Source organism: Pezoporus flaviventris, unplaced genomic scaffold, assembly GCF_033815535.1.
Source record: "Pezoporus flaviventris isolate CSIRO_AGI_PZ_B2104156 unplaced genomic scaffold, CSIRO_AGI_Pfla_v1 ptg000007l, whole genome shotgun sequence".
NCBI lineage: Eukaryota > Metazoa > Chordata > Aves > Psittaciformes > Psittacidae > Pezoporus > Pezoporus flaviventris.
This window is the reverse complement of record NW_026892555.1, coordinates 61,150,493-61,163,063: the sequence shown is the minus strand read 5'-3', so window position 1 is coordinate 61,163,063 and position 12,571 is coordinate 61,150,493. Positions and strand designations below refer to the sequence as shown.

The following is a 12,571-nucleotide window of genomic DNA, read 5'->3' as shown; positions in this document are numbered from 1 at the left end:
TCCTACACACATACACTTCATTTCCATGTAAAGCAGTAACTGACTAGTGAAATGTCAGGAGGGAAAAATAACAACCACAGAAGCATTTTCCCAGCATTTTCCTTGGGCAGACAGAAACCTTGCTATGGAGTACAGAATGTGCACACAGAGAGGTTTGTCTTCCTTTGCCTTCCCCTGGCACAATCAGTAAGAAGATAATGAATTAGCACCTTTAATGTCACTCTTGCCAGTGCCCTTGGCTTGAAAGTGGAATGAACATAAGGCTTTCAGGTGTAATTTTGGTTTATCCACACAGTGGTAACCAGACAGCCACAGCTAGCGGTAAATGCTGCAGGGCAAACACTGGACAGGCTGACGGTACCACTTTCACACTGGTGGAGCAGAGCTGTTAATGCTGTGGACCACCAATCCTAAAAGAGGCAGAAGGCACCACCAGCTGTATTTCAGCTATCAGCCACAGTCTAGTTCCTCCATAGGAACAGAAGGACACGGATAGGGGAACACTGGTTCCAAATGTTTACACTATCAGGGAGCTGATAAGCCAGCTAGGAGGGCTGTCAAGAGCTCAGTAACTTCTAGGCAGTAGAGTGGCTGCAGGCAGAACTTGCCTGAGGTGTTCCTTTCTCCTCTCTTGTCCCCAGGTTTGGGAGGGAAATGCTAAAGGGCAGGGGGTTCTCAGGCTTAGTTGGAAAACCATCATACTTTCAAGAAGTTAAAGAAACATCGCTGGCACAGGACAGGGATATTTTAAAACAAATCAATGCAGCTGATTTGCAAATTCTCTTTTTTAAATAGTTTAGTCTTCTGCAGTATTCAAGGCTTGTCTGTCCAAACACTAGACAAGCACAGATACTGGCACCCTTCAGTAACACCAACTGCTAGCTTCTCCCCAGTTCCCTCCTTCCTCACATGCCTGAAGACAGAGAAACCCCTGCCCATTTCTGCAAAAGCCTTACTGTTTAGAAACTCTGCTTTATCAGATGCTACCATCTGATACATAGTTTAGGGTTTTTCCCATTTTGTTCAAATTTCTGAAGGTACTTCTGACCAGTGAGTGTTCATTAGGAATTTACCTCTACTTCTCTTCAAGCTTATCTAACCTCAGTGCACTTCTTACTGAGTTTTCCTTTTCAACATTATACTCTGCTTTATTCACTTAATTAAATTCTAGATGCAGTGCTAATAATTACCTGAATTTTCTGCAACACAGTATGAAAGAACACGAACAACCATTTCCAAAGGCAGGGCCTTCTCATAACGTTCACTCACTGGGTTGCTTATATTCATTAGTTTGCTTACTAAATTACCATCCAGAATAAAGAAAAATTTACAAAATGTAAATCTGTGCCATCTTAAACTGAGAACAGATTCTCTTCTTCTGGAATGCAGAAAACCTCTCCAAGCTTCCACAACATTCAAGCTGATCTAATGCCTTCATGTTTTTTCAGCATCTCCGTTCCCTCATGCATTTAAAACGGTAAGAAAGTTAAAACACCGCAAAGAAGTCTAACCAATCACGCTTTTCTGACAATCTTTTTGAATGTCCAAGTATGCTAAAACATACGCTACACAGATGAAAATCATGCCACTGAGTTTTAAGTAAGCCCTGTTCACTTTGAGCCTTTTTTCCTGTTTTTTAAAAGTTATATGGTTCGCAGCATGATATAACTTCAGATAAAGCCTCAGAAGTCATGTTCCCATGTGGCAAGCCATGCTATGCACTCAGTCAGATGCTCTGGGAACTTAAATTCATCTATAATCCATGACATCTTATGCTGACCTCTAACAGAAATGCCTTCCTAGGAAAACCACAAATTGTTTATTTTTGCAATGCATAACCCCTCTATTTAGAGGACTGGTGCACTCATCCTATTTCACTTCAGAGCTACTCCGCAACATGAAATATATAGTTCCAGCAATCCCCAAAATTATGTGGACAACAGTCTCTCAAAATGCAAATGATGATGGTGCATTGTTAATTTATAGCATTCTTACTTTCTAAATATATCACAAAACATTCACATACATTCTTGACTGGGATCCCATATCCTAATTTGTATATGAATAACATAAGACTTTGACTTCCTGAAATATCTATTTCTCTTGAAGTTGCAATCCAAAACATTTTCCTCAGTTCAGTCTTCAACATGTAGAAACTCTCATCACAGGATAGATTCCACAGCATGTAAACAGCTCCAAAATTGTTATGAATCTTTGGACTTAACACAATCATGACACATTTAATAAAGATTTTTATTAACCATGCCAATATATTTCCTTAGAGATGTCAATTATGTAAAGTATACTTCAATGAAAAGCTTTTGTGAAGCAACAAGTCCATTATTCTGCTTTCCAAAAGCCAGCTCATTTGAACCAGTTGAGATATCCTAAATATTAAAACAGTTCTATCTACTGTTTCATAATAAGTAGCGTTTTTCACTCCCCATAAATTGTTCAATCATTTTAATTTCTATTAAAGCTGGGTATCTGTAGGCCACTTTCTGAAGAATGCCCCATGGGGTTTTCAGCACTTCCACTTTGCAGTATGTTTAAAGCACTCTCAAGTTGTCTCATATTTGCTTGTGCTGAATAGTACTCCTTCCCTTATCTTGCTTCAGCAAGGCTTAACTAACCAGTCTTTGTCTGTATCTGTCATGCAGTAGTTCTAGCCCTTGTCTTGTCTGAGTTACCACTGAATTAGTCAACATGGGAACTGGTTAATAACTTTGGCATGGGATTTGGTGCAGACTGTGAAAATCCATCACAGAAGCTGAATAAAGTATTTGAGTGGGGTTTTTTTTTGTGAGTTTACAGACCAGGTAACTTAAAGTTGCAAAGAACCCTGTGGCAAAACACTCTTACTTACCTTCCTCCAAGTTCAGCTTTCCTGTTACAATATTTTAACATTGTACTTTTGACGGATTCTTAATTCCTCCACTGGACTTTCCCAAAGAAACAAGTGCTTTCTCTGTCTTATTTACAGTTTCTTAAATTTGTCACTTTCCTTGTATAATGACGGATTTTAGTTAAGACTCCCTCCCATTTCCTCCTACTTATATATCTTCAGATTCAACTTTCTTAGAATCCAATTTCCTCAGCCAGCTAAATTCAGTAAACTAAATGCAACACTTAGCTATATCTCCACATTTCACACTGAAATTACCCTCAATTAGTCCCTTTCTGGAAGCACACATTTTTGATAGCATCTATTGTAAGTGAAGAAACTACTGGCTGGGATTCAGTTAAGCAACTCAAACCTTCCACTGACTTGCTGACAAAAATAATCCTCATTACGGTGTATACCATGAGAAAAAGATTCTGCCTATGTAAAGACTGCATAATTTTCTTTTTTACTTTGCCCACCAGATGCAGTTGCCTGTTTTCTCTGCTGAATTCGAGTTCTTGCATCCGCCATCACAGGAAAAGTATCTATCTGCTAACTTCTTGGAGTGCTTCCAATAGCAAAATATATTTTTCTTCTCAGGATCCTCAATGAAATGTGGTCTCCATGGGCTTTTGTGCAAAAACAGCAGCTTTGTGCTGAAAAGTAAAAATGCTACAGATGGTCACTTCACAGGTCTACAAATTCAAGTAACAGCTATGAGACCATTCCACTTTAGCAAGGGCACGCAAACACTGCTGAGAAGGAGAACAAGGAAAGTTTGCAAAATATTACCATGATTACTGCATATTGCTTACCTGTGGTCAAGGTGGCTGAAGTCTTGCAAATTCAGCTCTCTGGTATCTTGTGTCAGATAAATTGTATCAACATCCTGTTAAAAATACATAACCAAATACATATTTACAGAACGGTTGGTTTGGGTTTTTTTCTCCAAGTTCTATGATTTACCTGTTCTTTCATCCTCTGTACAGTTAGCTGAAAAGAGCTCCAGAACAAGATATGTACCTACCCACTGTACTTCTTCTCTGTAGGGAAACCCAAGCCAGTCACAAACGCAGGCATACATCTGGGAAAAGCCCCCTAAAAACAACCCAAGAGAGTAGTTAACATAATAGTAACAGCAGCAAACAAACAAACATCTAAAAGGACACTTTAATACTTAAAGACCCAGTCTTTCAAAACTCACTCTTTTTTTCTCCCAGAACAGTGTCCATTGTGCTGCTGAAAGAAACTGAGACTATCCTATCTTTGCCCGGTAGGTTGCAAGAAAGCTTAATATAGTGCCTTCACCTACCAATCAGAAGTCTGCTCCATACTAATTACACCTTAAAACTAATTACACCTTTACAAGCTTCTGCCAGAAATAGAATTAAACTTCCCGACTTTTCAATTCCAGCCTTTTTATATTTGAGCCTTTAAATTCATACCACAGGGTCCAAGTTCTGCCACTGTCTGACTGTCCCACAGGGCCTGGAGATTAGCCAGTCTTTCTGAAGGCTCCATAGTTACTTTCTTGAGAATCCTCCTACATACGAAGGGAGGGGGGAGAAAAAAAAAAACATTCATGACTTTGAAAGTATTTTTAAACTCATAAATCTTCTTTACTTCAAGTATGATTTTAAATGAGTGTATGGGAAGAATTACCAACTTCAATACAACTCAATTCTCTACCTAAAAGCCACACACATTGTGATGCAGTCCAACAGGAATAATGTTTATTTGTCTCTTCTTTCTTTCCAGTGATTAACCCTGTGACTACTGGATCAACTAAGTATTTTTTCATGACAGGATCACTGAAGCTAAGGAGATTTATGGCCCTCATCTAACACAAGGATGCCTAAAACAGGAGAGAGACATGGTATTGTCGGTCACCCTGAAACCACTGTTGTTTATACACTGCATTTATCCAGTAAAAGCACTATAGGGCAAATAGAGCACGCTCAGTAACTACATGTGGCCCATAGGCTGCACTCTACTCAGCTCTGATCTTTCTAATTGGGTAATGTTCTTCCTCGCCAGGACAGAAACATAATCCCTCCTGCCTTATAAAAATTGAATTATCTGTTCTTCTGTATGACAAGACTGCCTCATAAACTGCAGAATTCCATAAAACAGGGTGACGGGAAGTATTAAGAGATATTAATGGGAAAAACCTCCATCCCCCTTCTTGCCTGTTCTGATCTCACATCATCTGCACAACTCTCAGTGTCTTCATTTTGGAAAGTTGTGCCATCTGACAGGAAAGCAAGAAATTTGATTTCTTTTCTGGGAAGCAAGCACTCCACACAGCTACCCCAAAATACTCCACCCGTGTTCTCAGGAAAGGTCAGAGAAAACATGCATATTGCTCAAACACACAGAGTCTTGCAGCCCTCTTTGCTCTACTCTTTTTGCCTGCGTTTCTCACATCATGACTGAGGTTTTATGGCAAACCTGCTCACAAATATTTACTTGTCTGCATGCTTTTTGAAGGAAGAACTCAATCTCCATTAGGGCAGTTAGTAATACTGCCACAGAAGAACACTGGAAGTCAAAACCAGAAACTGCCAGCTCAGAGTTTATGAACTTTGTTTCCTACTCTGCCTACAGGAAAGGTGAATAATAAAGACATGCACCCAAAATAAAACATTTAAATTTAGCTTGACCATTCACATCTAATGTCTGTTACAAAAGTTCACTTATACAGATCAGCATGTCCAAGAAAACTCTGCTGCACAGTCCCACTTTCTCTCATACTGTCGAAATCTAGAAGCTGAAGAGAGTAATAGTAGAACTGCATGACCTGGTAGACAGTGATGAAGATAAGGCAAGGACAGACAGAAGAAAGAAAATGAAACTAATAAAAACCATTGAAAACTGCTGCAAGACACAAAATTCAGAGGTACAGATACAAAAGGAAATCAGAGGCAAGAGCACTGCAGAAAGAAGCAGAACAAAGAAATGACAGAAAAGGAGACATACAATCCAAGGAGCGAGCTGAACCATGGAAAGTATATAACAAGACTGCCCAGGGCTCAGTTCTGAAGAACAAGTCTCCCAGTCATGTGCATCATTTCACACACACTGAAAGTAAACAGAACTTTTCTCTCCTCTCCCAAATCAGATTTTACTTCTGGGAAAAAAAAAAAAAACCAGCAAAACCTGCACAAAACCCAAAAGAAGTAAATTACAACAAAACCCCAGAACCTAAGCTATACCTGAGTCTGGAGAGGCAACAAGGTAAAATGAAAACTCAAGACACCAAAAACCTGCAATCCCCTCTTCAAAGCAAAGGCTCTTGTGACACATAGCCTCCCAGTGTTCTGCACTGCCTCCTGGTTTTGCCATACACTTCCGACAAAAGCTCAGCACGTGTCTCCAGGTGTTTCTTATATCCTCAGTGTGTTTCTGAGGTCAGGGTGGGGAGACCAGTGGACAAGAAGTGGTGGCTTGCCACTGATGCTGCACAATCTGTTCCGACTAGAGGTTCCCTTAAAGACACTTACACTGGTGAGAGTCCAGGGAATATCTTTCTGAGGCAGGTCCCGATGTGTGCCAGCACCTCGTTCACGTCTTCTGAGGACGCCATCTTCATGGAGATGCTGCATTTCTCAGTTTCCATAATCAACTACAAATAAGAGGGCACGAAGGCAAGAACTGGGTATCATGTAATTTGCGTCTATTTAAAACAGAGAGCATTCTGAATGCCAGCTAAATGCTCTGTGCACTGGTAGGAACCTGTTACTCTTTAAGACATGACATAGCAATGCTCCAGGTAAAGTTTCCTGAAAGTTCTTCTTGAACGTACAAGACTTCTGTACTCAAACTCTGTTTTTCCTAACAGTACCCTGCTTCCCATAGGAAGTAAATTTTCAAAGGACCTTGACCTCAGCTGGCACTTGGAAAACCAAGAACTTTTCACATCATTGTCCTCTTTTGAAATGTGTCCCAGAACACCACAAGAAGCAAGCGCAGCCTGACAGGAAACTATTGAACAAGCAGGGCCTGCTTCCTCCAGCAAAAAGTAAAAGTCTTTAATGGCTGTGATCCTCTGGAAAAGCACTAATGCTTTGATCTAAGCAGTTTAAGAAAATGTTACGGTAATACATTGTCTCGGTTTGGATGAAGCAGTAACTCAGCCAACATAACTGTCCCGCTGTCTGGGGAATAGCTGCTTCAGTAAAGGGGAAAAATAAAGCCTTTTGCAAATCATCTCTGTTATATATGGAGTATTCAGAATTAAATCAGATTACAGTATGACTGACACATCGGGTCTGCTGCACCACAGGAAGCAATGTAATGTTTGTCTTCCCCAATGTGACTATTTAGCACATATTTAGTCTTTTAGATATGGAGCTGTGAACTCACAGTAAGAAGCTAACGTTAGGAATAAATAAGAAATACAGATAGACAGTACAAGAGGACACAATATGCTACAGAAGATGGGATTTTATTGAAACTGGTTCCCAGGATCATCATGAGGATAATCCTTGAAAAGGCTGCATTACCCCAAAAGCACACCAAGAATCTTCACACCTTTTCCCACCAATTCAACTCCTTTCTGAACCTGCTGCTATTGCTCCTTGAAGATGAGTGGGCAAGTTACTACTGGTTTTCACTGTCACCAATATGAACACATTTCCCTGTATCACTCTTTCCATTTGTTCCCTATTCTTATAGAGGGAAGCGTTTCATGGCTTTCTGCAAAATGCCTAGCACAAGATTACATTCTTCAGGTATTATGGATATATCACACTGTTTGCAGGAAAACTGCAGCAGTATGATTTGCCCCACAAGCAATAGTCTATGATTTGGCCTGCCTTCAGCTATAAGCTTACACATTTAAAACACAAATAAATGTAAACATGCAAAACCTTAAAAAATATTTTAGGAAAATGGTATGTAAGTGAGGCTGCTGAAAATCCCTTGTAAACCCTGCTACAACAGTGACTGTCTATGCCTCCAGGAATAATTAGTATTAGCTACCATGGCATTTTAGTACCTTAAATAAAGCAAGCTACAGCAACACACACAGAATTTACTAAATGTCTTCCCATTATAATAGTAAACACCCAGACCTTTTTTTCCTTCTGTAAGGAAAGCTCCAAAAGCCAGGCTAGAAAGACGACATGCTAAATACAGTAAGAGCTTTTCAGAGTTCAAATGAAGTGTTCAAATATGCTCATCTTATGAATTAAAAATGTGTTGAAGGCATTCTTCTTTTCAGCACCTTCTCTTTGCATTTACTTATTTTGGCACACAACTTGGTGTCAAATATATTTTGTGTTGTATACAGTAATGGCACCATGAGTAGTTGGAAGGGAACTATTTCTGCCTGCAATGTAAGTAGTAGCTTAAGTAGCTTTTGGCTTCACTGTAAAGGTATACACCACAGAAGCCATGCAAGTTTGGGTGGTAATGATTGTGTACCAGCTGCCATTGTTTCATCATCTCCGAGAAACATATTCACTCATGAGACAAATGAAAACTGGCACCATATTGAACTAGGAGAAAATAAGAATTTCTTATCATCATCCCATCTGCACAACACATTCCTAAAATTGACTTTTTAAATTCTTACCATTACTGTTAAGACTTTAAAGCAGCATGAATTTAAGAATGCAAAAACATACAGTTACTCACTGGATATGGAGACCTGCATGTTAGAGCATTACCTCCTTCGGTGGAACAGATTTAGCAATGAGTGAACAAGTATCTTATCTAGAATACACTTACCTGACCTGGTTTACTGGAAGTTACTCCTTGGATTTCCAAGTAGCTGAAAGTTAGTTCTAACTGTAGTTAAAAAAGAAAATGCCACATTAGTGCAAACATCATAATATTTTAAAGGGCACTTACGCTTTTCAATAAGATTAAAAATCCTTAAGCAAGGCTACTGCTACTTAATATCAATTTCTAGAACTGACAGTAAGTATTTGTTAATATCTCATTTCATTTTTCCCTAAAAGAACACATGTGGTTGTTACAAGTTCAAATGGTTATTAGAGGTTATAGGCATACAACCTTTTACTGCAAGCGTTAAGCACATGAACTTCTAATAAAATTTATGACAAAATTTCACTATAAAAAACAGTGTTTATACAATGCCCTGCTGATGTGTATGTACCCTTGTGACTAAATAATCACTAATTAAAATACTTACAGCATCACAATTACTCTTTCATTAGTTATACTAATCACAGATGGGAAAAACAGAATTATAGAATAGCTTGGGTTGGAAGGGACCTTCAAAGGCCATCTAGTCCAACCCCCCTGCAATAAGCAGGGACATCTTAAACTAGATCAGGTTGCCCAGAACCACATCCAGCCTGGCCTTGAATGTCTCCAACGGATGGTGCATCCACCACCACTATGGGCAACCTGTGCCAGTATTTTACCACCCTCGCTGTAAAAAAATTTTCCCTCACATCCAGCCTGAATCTTCCCTGGTTTAGTTTAGAACCATTATCCCTTGTCCTGTCACAACATACCCTGCTGAAAAGTCTATCCCCAAAAAGACAAAAAAGCTTCAGCAAAAGAAGCTGAAGGGACATGAATGCACAATTTTTAATATGTACATATAGAAATAAAAATACCATACATAAATAGATACAGACAGACAGATAAATAGATGCTCGAAACTGCTTCAGTAGAGGAAGTAATACGTTAGCTTTGTGTGAATGGCTTATCTGGACGACAGGCAGGATAGGCAGGGAAGAAAGGTGAACAAACTGAATCCAAATGGAAACTCTGAAGGGAAGTCCTCTTCTCCAAGGACAAATCCAGGGCTACAGGGAGTGTGCTAAGATATGAATTCACAACTATGTAGACAAACAACTTGATAGCTGAGATATGCAGAAAGAAACAAACCTCTTGGACTAAATCATAACTACAGGGCAAGACATTATTATGGACGTTTCCTTTTACTTATTATTAAAGCCAATGTAACTGAGCAGTCTGTATGAGCTGCACCAAGTTTCCTGCCCTTTATTTTATCCTAGGTTCACAGTCAGGGTGCTCCCAGGCTAACACCATGTTATTCTATTTCTGTACATGTGGCAATCTTTAAAAGATGACCCCAAATGACTCCTGGGGTGCTCAGAACCCAGGCGCAGCTCAAGAATCCCCATTCACAAAGCTGCAACAGCATATCTGAAAGTTGGGAACAAAAGTACCAGTTTCCATCCGTAACAACCAGCTAGAAATTTTCCAGAAAGCAGCAAAATAGTAGGGAGAGCTCCTAAATGTCAAGGTCTAACTGGCAAATCTATAAGTAGTCACAGTGTTATCACAGGATGAAGCTGCCCCAAAAAATCCAGTTAAAATTGTTATGATATAGAATGCACTGAAATTGGGGGGGGGGGGGAGGGGAGGTTAATGAATCAGAAGAGCTTTTTTAGGCACTTAGCTACATTATACACCCACAGCTGCAGAGACTGAAGATGTTATTGCTCTCTATTTGTTTTCGGTTGACTACTTTCTGAATCTTTTTCCCTTCAGTTGCCCTCATGACAGCACCAAAAGATACAAGCACCCTTCAGGCACTTCTGTGCCACGATCACCTTCTACCAAAGACCTAATTTAGTGACCAAACTCTACCCTGTATTTCTGTATTTCACATGCTTCATTTCCCTTATTCTGCTGCAGGGGCAGCATCCACAGCAACAAGGCAGTTTCAGACCACAGGGGTGTCACTGCAGTTACTGATGGAGCAAGAGTGCACAGGGAACAGAGGCAGGCAAGGCAGAGCCATTACAAGCATCTTCCCAGTGCCCACACCAAAGTATTGCATTTTTCCAAGGGTAAGACATTCACTCCTCTTCAGTGCCTTATTTCTAAGCTAAGACTGGCAATCTTTTGTGATGAGAGGACATGGCCCTGTGCAGTTCGTTCAGGCCAGAAAGGAAAGGAAAAAAATACATAACAGCTTCTGTTGTTGGCTACTGAAGTAAGCTAGATGACACGTACAGAAGCGGAAAGCTCTTCTTCTTCAGTGCTAGTCAGATTAAACAAACACGAGACTATCTAACATTTGCTTACCCAAATCACAATGAAATTTTAAGGGAAGAGTTTTTGTGATTGAAATCCTTCCTATTTTGCAAATTATTTACCAACCAGATTGAAAGATCTGCTTTTGTTAATGTACTGTGCATGTGCAAACACGCATATGTACACGCAATCAGAATACTCTTCTATGCCTAACAAAATACATAGATCCAAACTCAAGAATTCAATCTGCAAAAATCTTCTTGACTAGAATTAACAAATACCAGGAAACATGGCAACATTTCTATAGTTCACCTTTGCTTTGTTTTTCTATTTAAAAACATGGATTTATGGTCCTTGAGTTGCAGAAAAGCTACAGAGCACATTTTAAAAATCATCTACCTCTAACTGTGAAATTATTTTTACAAGGTTATAAAAAGCATAATGGCATTTAATACCTAAAAATCATACAATTTTTTTTTTAATCCTCTTAAAAGGCTATGAGTGCCTCTCCTCTAGGGACCCTTCAGTTACCAAGATGGCTAACTTCACAGTTTCAAATCTTTTTTCAATCAAAACTTCACGAAAGCTGGCACTAGAAATACGTTCACAAACCTGAAATACACTCCTACAAATATTTCACACACTTGACTTTTGGCTTAGTGACATCCAGCATACACTACTGTTGCAACTATGTTTAAAATAGGCTGTAGCAAGAATTAGCAAGCTTTAAGTACTGTACTTCCTTTCCTAGCAACCCATCTAAATCAGTGGAAATGACCGATTGGACCCAAGCGTAGAGTTAGGAAGTGGCCATTTTAATATCCTTGCTTCAAGGAAAATCATGTGAGTTGATATTATAGTTAATCAACTTTATACCTTTTAACTTTGATCCTTGTTTAGTAGATGCATCTCAATAGCATTGTTTAAAGAAAAGTGAAGCTTGGAATTAGATGTAGTATTAATAGCCACTCAGAACTGGCCGTCTCTCAGCATACTCAATTTTGTGAGAAGTCCTTGGGGGAATTAAGTGTCTTTACTGCATGTTCTGAGCTGTCTTGCTAGTAGCTACTGCCTGCATTGAAAGTTCTTGGGCTCAGAAAGCTTCTGAGAAGCGTCTGAAAATCCTACAGACATTAAAAAATTCAGTAAGTTTCACTAACCCTGCTAGGAAAGAAATGAATTTTCAAACATTCTATAATTGTTTAGATATACAAAGTTTAATTTTGAACATACATCATGAGCAAGCACTTTCTTCTGCTAGCCTTTCTTCTATTTGTTAGCACTAAAGTCACTTTTCTTGTACAGGGTACATATTCTTGATTTCCATGAAAACAGAATTGAGTTTTTCAACTATGTAAATACATTTAATGAAAGGAGTTTTGAGAGGAGTCTGTAATGCTAAACCAGAAGTACAGCTATTCCTTAGTACTCCAAGTTCTAGCCTTCAAAAGCTTTTTGATGAATTACAATAGCTTTACTATTATTTAACAGGATCACCAACACCACCTGTCCATCATCCTGCCATTGCACTTATGTCCGAGCTGTTCACCAACTGGCTCTTTGGTCCCATGCAATCCGTCACCAGACCCTGTCTTAAAACAGCCTGGCTGAAAACTGAAGTGATCCAAAAGCCAACTGACAGCCAACTGGTGATGTCTGTGCTACACGGTCAGGGTAATCAAGTGAGGGAAATAGATCTCC

The 12,571-nt window shown here is 39.3% G+C and overlaps 1 protein-coding gene across 8 annotated transcripts in view; it reads right to left on the bottom strand.

The window, feature by feature from the left end:
• Positions 1–12,571, bottom strand: part of CARMIL1 (capping protein regulator and myosin 1 linker 1) — a 195,416-nt gene that overhangs the window by 104,244 nt on the left and 78,601 nt on the right. For all 8 annotated transcript variants that reach the window (XM_061448954.1, XM_061448956.1, XM_061448961.1 and 5 more), the window contains exons 4-8: positions 8,618–8,677; positions 6,388–6,509; positions 4,330–4,427; positions 3,912–3,982; positions 3,700–3,773 (exon numbers count right to left, since the gene is read on the bottom strand). In XM_061448954.1, coding sequence (XP_061304938.1) covers positions 3,700–3,773; positions 3,912–3,982; positions 4,330–4,427; positions 6,388–6,509; positions 8,618–8,677 — 425 coding nt within the window. The remainder of the gene's footprint in view (positions 1–3,699; positions 3,774–3,911; positions 3,983–4,329; positions 4,428–6,387; positions 6,510–8,617; positions 8,678–12,571) is intronic.